Source organism: Micropterus salmoides, unplaced genomic scaffold (assembly GCF_014851395.1).
Source record: "Micropterus salmoides isolate LMB-PRFRI ecotype aquatic unplaced genomic scaffold, ASM1485139v1 Ms_hic_scaffold_2, whole genome shotgun sequence".
NCBI lineage: Eukaryota > Metazoa > Chordata > Actinopteri > Centrarchiformes > Centrarchidae > Micropterus > Micropterus salmoides.
The window spans coordinates 50,606,144-50,620,164 of NW_024041150.1; the positions used below are offsets into that span (position 1 = coordinate 50,606,144).

At 41.4% G+C, this 14,021-nt stretch overlaps 1 protein-coding gene and 1 long non-coding RNA gene across 2 annotated transcripts in view; one reads left to right on the forward strand and one right to left on the reverse strand.

Moving 5' to 3' along the window:
• LOC119912031 (zinc finger protein 721-like) overlaps positions 1 to 14,021 on the reverse strand; it is a 52,306-nt gene that overhangs the window by 7,350 nt on the left and 30,935 nt on the right. Inside the window, exon 7 of the mRNA XM_038731004.1 lies at positions 11,712 to 12,317. Within this exon, the coding sequence (XP_038586932.1) occupies positions 11,712 to 12,317 (606 nt within the window). The remainder of the gene's footprint in view (positions 1 to 11,711; positions 12,318 to 14,021) is intronic.
• On the forward strand, positions 4,278 to 4,880 carry LOC119912802. Its single transcript, XR_005446254.1, has 2 exons — positions 4,278 to 4,479; positions 4,591 to 4,880. It is a non-coding gene; the product is annotated as an uncharacterized LOC119912802 (long non-coding RNA).

Consider the following 14,021-nt stretch of genomic DNA (forward strand, 5'->3'; position numbering starts at 1 on the left):
CTCCCCACTCATTGGCCTGCGCTCACACTGCGCCCAACGACCCGAGCCGGAGCACGTTTACGTCATCACTGGATCAGTGTTTCCCATGTTTGTGGCGGCCCGCCACAGTATTACCACATAATAATGTGATTTTTTTTTGCTCGGCCTATTTAAAAATCATAGTTAATTGCTGTAGTGTTGCGCATATATTCGCGCAGCTCTCTCTCTCTCTCTCTCTACGAGCGGCCCTGATCGCTGCAGTCAGACCTAAATTAACTCACCCGGCGCCCCGTCATGTGACCCTGTAGCATCCAAACCGGGTGCTGCTGCCATTGCGCGAGGGCTCCGGTGACATTTTCATGTTGGGAATATAATAAACGACGGATGGTACAACCACAGCCGTGAAAAAAGGGCTGTTTAACACTCCTTCTGTTGTCATCTGAGTGTGTTCTTTGCCATGAGGTGCCATGTTGAACCCAGCGACCCGTATGAGGGAGTGTGAGAGCGATGACACCAGATTTAACACACCTGCTCCCCATTCACACCTGAGACCCTGTAACACTAACAAGTCACATGACACCGCAGAGGAAAATGGACATTTTCACTTAGGGGTGTACTCACTTGTTGCCAGCGGTTTAGACATTAAAGGCTGTGTGTTATACAAGCTGCACACTCACTACTTTACATTGTGGTAAAGTGTCATTTCTTCAGTGTCACATGAAAAGATATAATCAAATATTTACAAAATTTTTGTGAGATACTGTAACAGTATGATAATGTGGTGACATTTACCTGGTGTAGTCACCAAACCGACAAAACTAAAAAACAAAAAGGAGGCTAAAGCAGAACATACAAAAATATAATGAGGAGGTTTAAGTTAAATGATTAATGAGTAAGTTTACCAGACAATTTACTCTTACGGCGCCTGCGTCACACACGCAGCCTCCAGTCAGCTCAGGAAATATCTGTGAAACGGCGTTTCAAACCAAACGCACAAGTCGAAAGAGGCCCAGTCTGTCCGAGTTACAGCCGGTGTGCTGCTCAGCAGCATCGGAGGCTGCGGGGGAACTCCAGTGTTGTTGGAGAATTACTGAGCTTGTCTATTAAACACGAGAGGCGTCACTTGGTTTTATTTTCATTGGCCAACTTTTGAACACAGAATAGATAGAGAAAGATGGACTCCTAGGAGATTTGACCTGAGATAAGGACTCATTAATTGCTGGTTGAACAGTGGGTTTCAAATTGAGCGCTTACTGTGGTGAACTGTGTTTTTTCTTGTGGTCTGTTGGCCGACCTGATGATATTATATCATATTATTTAACGCCATGACTTGACTCTTGAATTACGTTTCTCATATTATTATAATTTGATATAATAATATCAAGAAAGAACAGTGTATGTTTAATCTGTCTAATATTGTGTTGGTCATATTACACACCGATTTACTGCTTGTCTGTTTTGAATAATACAGAAAGTAAAGAGCTTAAAAAATTACCGCATATTAAATCGCAATATTAAAACACTGCCAGGAAATAACCCCTAAATCCAGGAACACATGCCTGTCCACGATGTCCAAGTTGAAAGTGCAGAGTTTCAGCTTTGTATGACAGAAATATCTTGTATCTATCTAACACAGATTATTAAACATATTCGTCTTTATTTTTTTTCCCCCTTTTGGAATGTAATTGGTTGCCTTGTATATTTTGCACGACTGACCAAACGTCTTTCTTGGCTTAAATTGAGCAGCATATTCATTAATCTTGTTTATGTATCTTACCATAAAATAACAGCAGAATGTGAGTAATTATGACCATAGAGGCATGATAGATAGATAGATAACATATTAATGCATAAAAACTTTAAATGTTTTTGCGTTATGGGAGCAGTAAACATTCCCTCCAAAATTAAACACAATAACGGATTAACGCCGTCTCCACCACTCCTCAGAAAAAATGCTATTATATGTAGGGAAGAGCCGGGACAAATTAAATGCAGGACGATTTAAACACAAATATTCTCTGAGCTCGTACAAGTCTGATGTGCCAAACTATGTAAGCATGGGGGTGTGGGGATGTAGCACAGGTAAGCAGTGACCAAGGTTATTATTGTTAACAAAAACAAACAAAACAAAAACTAAACTAGAACTAAGCATTTTCAAAAAATAAAAACTAAACTGTTAAAAAAATATTTAAAACTAAACTGAAAACAAAAAGTCAAAACGACATAAAAATACTAACTAATGGAAAACTGTAATAACCTTGGCAGCGTCAGGAAGAGTAAATTATTGCAGATGTTGCTTGCGGACTAGTTCTGCTCTCTGTGCTGGACCACAGACGACTCCCAGCCTGCTGACTCTCGCCCACACAGCCAGGTGGCTGCTGGACTGCATTTTAGGACGATACAGTGGAATCGAAGAGATATAGTTTTGGAGGGCAGGAGACCAGTCACTCCAAATTAGTACATTATACCACCTGGTCAATATAACACACACACACACACACACACACACACACACACACACACATTTGTAGTATTTGATTACAACAAAAATAGTAGGGTGATCTATTAAAACTATGTTTATCTGATGAAGGGTTTCAATCGTCCTGGCTCTGTCCTATGTTATGTCTGTGTTAACATACACTATATTGCCTTACTGTAGTGGGTCGCCTGCCTTTACAAGCGCATGAAGGTTAAAGACGTCACATTCTTAATCTGTAGGGTTTAATATGGGGTTGACAGCTTCAACTCTTCTGGGAAGGCTGTCCACAAGGTTTAGGAGTGCGTTCAATTTGTGACCATAACTGTAGAAGCGCATTTGTGAGGTCAGGCACAGATGTTGGCCTGGCTCGCAGTCTCCGCTCTAATTCATCCCAAAGGTGGTCAGAACTCTGTGCAGGCCAGTCGAATTCCTCCACACCAAACTCGCTCATCCATGTCTTTAAGGACCTTTCTTTGTGCACTGGTGCGCAGTCATGCTGGAACACAAACGGTTAACACATAGTTGGGAGCATGAAATAGTACAAAATGTCTTGGTATGCTGAAGCATTACCATTTCTTTTCACTGGAACAAAGGAGCCTACCCTGAAAAACAACACGACATTTGGAGGTCTGTAGCTTTTGAGAGAAAGATGGTGCTTTCTGCGCACTGTGTGCATCAGCATGAGCTGAACCCGCTCTCTGATTTTATGCGGCCTTACACCTTCATGGCTGAGTTTCTATTGTACCCAATCGCTTTGTTATAATACCACAAACAGTTGACTGTGGAATATTTAGTAGCAGAAAATTTCACGAATTGACTTCACTATCACGCAGCATCCACTGAGGCCGACCCGTTCGTTCACAAATGCTCGTAGAAGCAGTCTGCATGCTTAGCTGCTCGATTTTAACTTTAGTCATTTAAGTGATTGGAACACCGGCATTCAAAGATTCAGAGGTGTCCCAATACTTCTGGCCATATAGTTTAGTTACCGGTGGTGCAAATACAGTCGCTGCTGCTGTCTGTCCCACTTGAAAATAAACGATAAAATATTTATACAACATAGACGAAGCACATCAAATCTAATATGAAGAGGCGTGTCTCATTTGTCCAGTGCAGTCCTACAATTACTGCTGCATAGGTTTGTGAAGATGAAAACTGCAATTCATTTCTATTCCAATAATTATGTAAAATAAAATAACCACACATTAGCAAGACAAATGTGTGTTTCACTAGATGAGAACAATTCAGTAAGAAAGTACTGACACTGTTTTGTTTATTTTTATTTCTGGGCCCTAAAAACCTCCGCGGTTCAGAGCGAGTGCTCAGAGTGAGCTCACCGTCCTGCTGCTGCAAAGACTGGGTCAAAGTGAGTGAGAAGACCCGCTGGAGCCTGAGTGAAAGTCTGTCCAACAGAAAACAACTTAAACTTCATCCAGGCAGCAGCATGCTAACACCCAGGCAGCAGGCTACATGCTACAAGAGACCTCCTCCTCCTCCTCCTCTCCTCCTCCTCCTCCTCCTCCTCTCCGGGTCCGACCGTCACATTAAGTGTGGGTTCTGTAGAGATACGGGGTTCTGATGGCTCCACTGTTGAATCCTGCTACATTACATCTTGTTTACAGTCAATATGAAGCTACGTGTCGGAACCAGGCCGAGCTAACGCCACGTTAGCTTCTTGTTAGCTGCTAGCTGTGTTCATGAACACTGACCTGAACATCGGTGCTATCAGAGCTCGAGCCTGCTGTTTGTCCTCCGGGGACGTTGTTGCTCCGGGGCTCCGGGTCCTGGTTGTCCTCCTCCATCCCGCTCTTGGTCCTGGTCTCTGAGATCCTGCAGGTCTCCTGTGCTCCTCTTCAGGCTGAGTGAGACAGAAAAGGGTCCAGCTGCAGCACGAACAGCAGGAACTTCCAAATATGGTTCATGATGCGCTGCTTCGCTCACAGCAGAGACCAAAACGTCCATCAGACCTGCGTACAGGATGGATGGAATAAATAAATGGGTCCGGACCATATTATATGAAGGTCAGATTGTACACTGTCGTGACTCAAACGCACTAGGTTAAACCATAGACTGTGTACAAAAGAGTTTTCCTACCTTTAATAACATTTTTATATTTATTTTTGATCCACTAGGATCTGCAGATGCTTTCCTTCCTTCACACTAACAATTGATGATAATGGGCGCTTTGGAGGCTCTGCAAGGCAGCTGGATGGTCTGTTTCTGTAGGCTACTACCATCACTTTTTGAAAGTATTTATTAAAATGGTTCTGATAAATTGCTTGAAAGAAAAGAAATGTTACCTAACAAATGAGAATGCTGTGAGAAAGGTTTCTTTGCATAATAAGAAACATGCAATGCAAATATCTAAGAAACGAATGTGCACTATCCAAGAAAGTAACTTCAGCTAAAAAATAAACAAGTTGCAAATTACTACATTATATTGTTATATTTTGTATTGTCACCTTACACCTGAATTTTGAGTTTCCCTTTATATACAGTGCCTTGCAAAAGTATTCGGCCCCCTTGAACTTTGACCTTTTGCCACATTTCAGGCTTCAAACATAAAGATATAAAACTGTAATTTTTTGTGAAGAACCAACAACAAGTGGGACACAATCATGAAGTGGAACGAAATTTATTGGATATTTTAAACTTTTTTAACAAATAAAAAACTGAAAAGTTGGGGCGTGCAAAATTATTCAGCCCCCTTAAGTTAATACTTTGTAGCGCCACCTTTTGCTGCGATTACAGCTGTAAGTCATTTGGGGTACGTCTCTCAGTTTTGCACATGGAGAGACTGAAATTTTTGCCCATTCCTCCTTGCAAAACAGCTCGAGCTCAGTGAGGTTGGATGGAGAGCGTTTGTGAACAGCAGTTTTCAGTTCTTTCCACAGATTCTCGATTGGATTCAGATCTGGACTTTGACTTGGCCATTCTAACACCTGGATATGTTTATTTGTGAATCATTCCAGCGTAGATTTTGCTTTATGTTTTGGATCATTGTCTCCGTCCCAGTCTCAGGTCTTTTGCAGACTCCATCAGGTTTTCTTCCAGAATGGTCCTGTATTTGGCTCCATCCATCTTCCCATCAATTTTAACCATCTTCCCTGTCCCTGCTGAAGAAAAGCAGGCCCAAACCATGATGTTGCCACCACCATGTTTGACAGTGGGGATGGTGTGTTCAGGGTGATGAGCTGTGTTGCTTTTACGCCAAACATAACGTTTTGCATTGTTGCCGAAAAGTTCGATTTTGGTTTCATCTGACCAGAGCACCTTCTTCCACATGTTTGGTGTGTCTCCCAGGTGGCTTGTGGCAAACTTTAAACGAGACTTTTTATGGATATCTTTAAGAAATGGCTTTCTTCTTGCCACTCTTCCATAAAAGCCAGATTTGTGCAGTATACGACTGATTGTTGAGTCTCCCACCTCAGCTGTAGATCTCTGCAGTTCATCCAGAGTGATCATGGGCCTCTTGGCTGCATCTCTGATCAGTCTTCTCCTTGTATGAGCTGAAAGTTTAGAGGGACGGCCGGGTCTGCGTAGATTTGCAGTGGTCTGATACTCCTTCCATTTCAATATTATCGCTTGCACAGTGCTCCTTGGGATGTTTAAAGCTTGGGAAATCTTTTTGTATCCAAATCCAGCTTTAAACTTCTCCACAACAGTATCTCAGACCTGCCTGGTATGTTCCTTGTTCTTCATGATGCTCTCTGCGCTTTAAACGGACCTCTGAGACTATCGCAGAGCAGGTGCATTTATACGGAGACTTGATTTCACACAGGTGGATTCTATTTATCATCATTAGTCATTTAGGTCAACATTGGATCATTCAGAGATCCTCACTGAACTTCTGGAGAGAGTTTGCTGCACTGAAAGTAAAGGGGCTGAATAATTTTGCACGCCCAATTTTTCAGTTTTTTATTTGTTAAAAAAGTTTGAAATATCCAATAAATTTCGTTCCACTTCATGATTGTGTCCCACTTGTTGTTGGTTCTTCACAAAAAATTACAGTTTTATATCTTTATGTTTGAAGCCTGAAATGTGGCAAAAGGTCGAAAAGTTCAAGGGGGCCGAATACTTTCGCAAGGCACTGTACATATATATATATATATACACACACATATACATATATACACACATATATGTGTGTATATATGTATATGTGTGTGTGTGTGTGTGTGTGTATATATATGTATATGTATATGTGTATATATGTGTGTATATATATATATATATATATGTGTATATATATATATATATATATATATATATATATATATATATATATATATATATATATAAAGACATTTCAACCATAAATTGTTCCAGAAAATGTCTCCAGAATGCAGGAAATTAAGTGTTTAATGCTCAAAATCTCGTGGGGGAAGACCCCCAACCCCCCAAATCGTATATCACAGTCGTGAATATTAATTTTAATATCTTCTTGTTTGTTCACGTTTCGGGAGAAATTGTATCACTGCAGCCATAATCTGAGCCCTTAAGTGTCCCCACCACTTTTCAGCACAAAGTGACGCCCTTGCCATGGACACACACACACAGTAAATGGTAATATCTGGTGGTGTCCAATCTTCCATATCATACAAGGATCTCATCGCTGCCCTGACAGATTACTGTTTGTTGAAAAATGTTCCCGGGCGAACAAGAATGGAAAGTCTGCAGGCTGCTTGTCCAATCGTCTCACCCAGAGGGGAGCACTTTGCAGTCGCTCAGTATCAGCCAAGTACGCAAGCGAGACAGGAAACATCTGTTTCTAATGGAAGGATTTGAGAGGACGTGAAAGGCTGTGAGCCAAGTGTGAGTTACTGAACTCCCACTGATCCTCTCCGAATGGTGAGGTGGAGAAAAACAAGACCCCTCAGGCCTCAAGTTTTGGAAGGCCATGCTGGGTCATGTGGTGGAGCAGCAGGGTCTGTGGGCAACACATCCTCACTTCCGACGACTATGACTCTTGACCATGCGTCAACATTTGATGAGTCCGGGAGTGAGAAGGGGTTTTTGTGGGACCTGCTAAAGACGTCTGGACTGGGTCTGTGCTAGATCTGGCTGAAGATCATCTCTACTGACAAACTTCAGAATTGCCCCTGTAAATTGTAAATAACAATACTTGCAAGATATAAATGTTATCAGCTGCATCAGGCCCATTGAAAGTGGCTACCCAGGTTCCTTTAATACATATATTTACACGTTGATTTGACGAAATATGTGGCGCTTATTATGAGATGTGCATCCATATCGCCCAGTCTACCCAACTAATAAACATTTTAATAGTCAAGTTAGGAAGTTCATAATGCCAATGAGATGTTTTCACTGCCGGGAATTTGGGATGAGGGAAGCAAAATCTTGGATATGAGCAGCGTGTTTCAGTTAGTTTGGGAGAGTTAAAAAGGCGCTGGCCCTGGCTGGGATAAAAGCACCAGGGAAGGATGACATATGCTGATGATAAAACACTTGAGTGCACGAGAACTGAACCAATTATTAATACTGTACTGGAGGTTTCTTTTGACCCCAAACAGACTCAGAGGACAAAGAGTGGGCTTTTGTTTTCCACAAGTGATGCAGTTCATTAGAAAACATGATATTTAATAAGGAATGTGAGAGCGAGAAGACGATAAAGAGGTTTTCCACCTTTGTAAATCAGCTTCCACCGCTTGTTTTGGTGCTGCTGCACAGACGACATCAGAATCTGAAGTAGAAGTTAAAGGTTTGTGACTGCAGGATCAAAACAGGACGTTTCACTTTCATCATGCTCCTTTGAAAACACAACTTCTCTCTCTTTGATTTCTCATCAGCTCGGGTGACAGCGGTGATGACATCATCATCCAATCCCTCTCAGCCTGGGTCGGCAGGGTCATCACCAAATGTAAAAAGGTAACTGGTATGTGTTTGAACCAAAAACATCAGAACAACAAATATTGTTGAATAGAAACAGTTTATTGAACGTCCAGTTTCAAATGATGAGTCAAAGCTTCTCTTTGTGTCGACTAATTTAATAAGAACATTGAAAACGACTCAAGTCCAAATCTCAAGTCTCCTGCTCAGATTATTACAGCACCAACCCTGGCAGGATGCAAGTTAAACAGAAAGCAACACATTTACTGACAGAACAGAAAGCAAACTGCTGTTAAAATGGAGTCAGATAATGAAGACACGATAATATTTGATTCAATCAGACTTTCACAAGAACAAAAGTTTGTTCAGACTGAAAACAAATGTGGTCTGTAGTGGTTTTGTAGTCCCTGTTTATTCAGCGCCTCTTCCTCCTCACTACACACTGGATCAAACCACAGCAGTTAAACCCAGAGGCATCCAGTGGACCTGGTTCAGGCCTCAGAAACATTTGGACTTTTGCCCTGTCTTCAAGTGTTGACACTTGGAGCAAGTATAAACAGACGTCATGATCTAGTTTGTTTGAAGCGTCCTTCAGACGTTGATCTCAGAACTCAGCAGAAACGTCTTTAGTCTCTTTCTTCCAGTTTCTGTTTTTTCTTTTCTCTCTGTTCATTTGTCAAAACAAAGCTGAATTTTTTTGAGCTGAAACATTCAGACTTGAGCAGACACGTCTTCACCTCAGCTGACGCCATCTTAACAAATCTTCGGCTCTTTGCTTCAACTAGAATTGGCTTTGCTTTCAGTCTGAACAAACCTCAACAGATTCAAAACCACATTCAGAAAATAACAACAGATCAAAATACACAACTACTCTATATACAGTTAACACATTTAAAATCTGGAGAAGAAAATGTAAAGTAACCAAAGGAACAAGAAATGACCTGTTTAAGAGAAACATCATGGGACCCAGATTTTACTCCAAAAAGTATTGATGTTGTTTTCAGGACAGGGGAAGGTGAGGACCCCACAAGGAGGAGTGGACTCTTCAGAAGATCCAGCTAATAGATTTGGTCTCTCACTTTTATTGATATTTGCAAGTGAGAAGCTATTGAGAGTAGTCCACATGAGAACTCCTGGAGACCTCACCCCTTATGAGATGAAGACTCACCAGAGCCACAACCCCAAAAACACAACTGGACACATCTATCAATATTTCAGGAAATAAAACTAAACATGTGTACAATACTATACTTAACAAAAACAGGGACATTTATCAATGATATGTATTGACAAAATAAAGTATTAACAATAGAAAATAAACAGTAAATACATAACATGAAGATTAATTACAATCCTACAATGGAGGAAAACATGTTTAACTACAACACAATAACAAGAAAATACAGTATCTTACAAAAGTTTGTACACCTCACAGTTTTGTAAATATTTTATTGTATATTTTCATGTGACAACACTGAAGAAGCTGGGGAGACACTGCTACTGGGAAGGAACCAGTCTGACTGAATATGTACCTGGTGCACTGGCCGGGGAACATATCCCATTTCGATGCCACGCGGAGATTGCTTCTTACGTTTTAGCATGTAACAGTTAGCAACAGTTAGCATGTAACAGTTAGCAATTACATGTCCGCTCTGATGACAATAGTGACACTTACGGTCATCTTTCGTCACTTGTGATGCTTTAGGTGAGCTAGAAGGCAGTGAGGATGGAGTGCGGTAAATACTGTGTGGTTTACTACCAGCGACTGTAGAGAAAGGAGTCTCATGTATAAGAACATACTCGTCGGCTAAAGTAGCGGCTACTGCCAATGTCCGCACCTTCTGCTCATTCAAGTACGTCACAACACTGTCAGGGAGACACTTCTTAAAGTCCTCCAAAAGCATCAACTCTGAGGGAATTAACATCAGTCACGTGACAGGCAGCAGTCCATTTATCAAAGAGTACGCCCTTCTCTCTAGCGAACTCAACATACGTCTGGCCCTGCTCGCTCTTATGTTCCCCAAATCTCTGCCGATATGCTTCAGGAACCAACTTGAAAATGCCCACAACTCGTAATCTACGCTGTCCTCCAGAGGTAGTGCTGCGATGGCTTCCTGAGCTTTAGCTTGGAGCTTGCACTGGAGCAGGAGTCCCCAAACTCCAGGCGGCCACTGTAACGTGGCAGCAATGCGCTCAAACACACTGAAATAAGAATCCACTTTACGGAAGGTTGGAACCAAAACTACATGCAGGATTGTGGCATACCTGAGGCAGACAGTGGAACCTGCTCCACCTCGGAGTATTCGAGCTCAATCTTTCACAGTCTCGCAGCCCTGTCAACCTCCATTTCCAGCTCCAGTCCCCCAACATCCAAAGTGCTGCTGCTGTTCCTCTCCCGTGCTTCAAGCTGGAGACGGGCGAGTCAGACTTTCATCTGGGCCTCATCCCTGGAACGAGCACTGCTGCTGGGCAGGGATGGATTGTAGCGTGGCAGTGTGATCCAAGTTTTCATCCGCTGGGCCTGCTCAGGAAGCACAATCTCTCCCTGCTCTACAGAGTTATCAATAATCCGGATACAAAGATACTTTTTCAACAAAGATTTGGCAACCGTGATTCCAATATGGCAGGTAATACAAATTAAGTAGTCTTTATGAGGAGCGTTAATCTTGTCGAGTGTGTCCACTCAAACTTTAATTAACAAATAACCTTCCACCAGATCCAATTAAGATCTGAAGATGTGGGGGCAGGCTGCTGAAAACGCTTCTGAAGATTAAGATCCCCCAATTATGTTACGCCCCAGCTCGCTAGGGATAGAGGAGACGTAAGCATAAACCAGATGTACTTGGCAAGGTAGAAAGGTTATTTAAAACAGAGGAAAACAAAAGGCATAACAGAAACTGGGCAAGTGGGTGTTGCGTAAACCAAAGAACAAACATAACAAAAAGAGATCCCTTTTAAACTCAAGGGATTACTAACTACAAACAAAAGTAAACCAAAAACCTCTCTAGCCATTGTTTAACAAAACACAGGGAGCGCAGCACCCTTAAAACTAGTGAACCTAATACAACAAATAGCTAACAAAGTGTAAGTTGTATCGGTGGTAAGCTGAACCCGTGCCCAAATCTGGTTCAAACAGGAGCGTTACCGACTCTCACTACACACTATATACTTTAACTGGCACACAGGAATTTAGCTTACAGCTAATGAGAAGGTGCCTTGAGGCCAGACTCACAAAACACAGTATGGAGTTACAGGCACAAAGACATACATGCTGCTCAGCGTTAAAGTTACTGTTTTCTATCCTGTTTGGAGAGAAGTCAGAATATAACAAGGCAGCTATCAGGGCACGAGGACGAGGCAGGAGGAAACGGCTCACTTCGCTCTGAACATTTCAAAGCGAAACGCCGTGAATGCGTTGGTGGACTTTAAGGTTACTACTTCGTGCAAACATTTTCCCACATTGTTCACACCAGTACGGTTTCTCTCCGGTGTGAATACGTCTGTGAATTTCTAGGGAACTTGATGTAGAGAAAGCTTTCGCACATTGGTCACACCAGTACGGTTTCTCTCCAGTGTGAACACGTTGGTGGGTTTCAAGGGAACCGGATTGAGAAAAACATCTCCCACACTGGTCACAGCTGTACGGTTTCTCTCCACTGTGAACACGTTGGTGCCTTTGTAGGTCACTTGATGTATAGAAAGCTTTCCTGCACTGGTCACAGCTGTATGGTTTCTCTCCAGTGTGAACACGTTTGTGGATTTTTTGTTTAACCAAATTAGAGAAAGCTTTCCCACACTGGTCACAAATGTACGGCTTCTCTCCAGTGTGAACACGTTTGTGGATTTTAAGGTGAAACGACTGAGTGAAAGCTCTCCCACATAGGTCACAGCTGTACGGTTTCTCTCCAGTGTGAACTCTCTCATGAATTTTTAAAGATCCAGATGTTTTGAAGGATTTGTCACAGTACTGACATTGGTGATGTTTGAGTCCCTCTTTTCTGCTGCGTTTCTGTATCAGACAGACAGACAAAAACAGAGAAAGACTTTGAATGAGATGTCATGGTTAGTTTCACTAATGCATTACCACTTGTGACAACCAGCTGCAGAGGTGTGTCCACAAAGGGGCCTTTTACTGCATTTATTGTGAGCAACGTGTTTCACCCATTGCTTCTTCAGACTCATACAGTGAAATTACAAAAACACTGTGTGCCAGGTTGAATAGGTCAGATTACCAGTATCTTCAATTTTCTCTATGACATTTTTCTTGTTTATATACACATTTATAAAAATCAACATCCTATAAAAACTCTTATACTACAAACACCAAAAATGTGATTAGTATCCAAGCAGATCAAAAACATAAAATATATATATATATATATATATATATATATATATATATATATATATATTACATACATACACACACACACACACGCATTACATCATTACAGGACAAAGAAACAATGACCTACAAGTCACTATAAAGCTCAGTAAGCCTTGGAAACGTGGACATGGTCACTTCCCTCCTGGTTTCAATGGTAAACCACAAGAATGAAGATTACCAACAAAACACACTATATTTTAAGCACCTTAAACAAATCGTAAAGTAACATGGGGGTGGTGCAGGCGCAATGGATAAGACTATGCCTTTGGTGTGAGAGACCCAGGTTCAATCCCCCACTGTGACCCATCCACCATTGTGTCCCTGAGCAAGACACTTAACCCCTAGTTGCTCCAGAGGCGAGCGACCTCTGACATGTATATCTATTGTAAGTCGCTTTGGATAAAAGCGTCAGCTAAATGAATAAATGGAAATGTAACATTTGTATTTGAAACACATGGCAAACTTATTAGCAAATTTTAACAAAATTCCCATCACTATAATGCATCATGGGAATTCTGAGGGACGGACGTAGGCTATTATGCATCAACCCCAGACTCACGCAGGCGGCGTGTGCACTGCGGTTTAGTTCCGTCCTCAGCCCGGCGTAAACTTCCAATGGAAGGCCTCAGAAGCGTTTCAGCAGCCTGCCCCACATAACGTGTTTTTAAGATGTCCTTTTGTGCTTATACCACATCCTTCAAAGCTCTCGGTGTCCCGCTTTAGTTCAGTCGTCGGAACGGCTGCATATCCCACGGGTGCATTTCACAATAAGAGCGTTTTCCCTGCCTGTTTTTACCGACATGTTAAGATTTTGTTGATTTGGTGATTAGTGCTTGATTGTGCTTCTAATATGATTAAGTAGGCTACACAGTAAAGTCTCCTCCAGGTGCAGGAGATGGCTGATATGGCCAAAAATGTATCACCATAAAAACTTTCATATCTTTCTATATCGATAATTATCACGATAAGGATCAAATCGTTATTTCTTTCGAGTTTAAAGGCTGATTTTTGCTCCTGAGTGAAAGTTGGAGAAACCTGATGGTTAATTGTGATATAAACTCTTTATAGTCAACAGTGGATCAAAAATCAATTATTATGATAAGCGAGTAAGAGTAAAATTAAGTAGAAGCTTTTTTCAGTCCTTTTTCCTCAACACAATAAACATCTTAATAAAAAAAAAAAAAGGTCCAGATCTGTGTATGATTTAAGCGAATAAAATCAGGCAGTTTTTCCAATATTAGTGTTGTATAAATTAATCACTCTTTATCATTTTATTAATTATCCTTAATCATTTTACCTAGATGTGCCTTGTCTTTACTTAGAAGT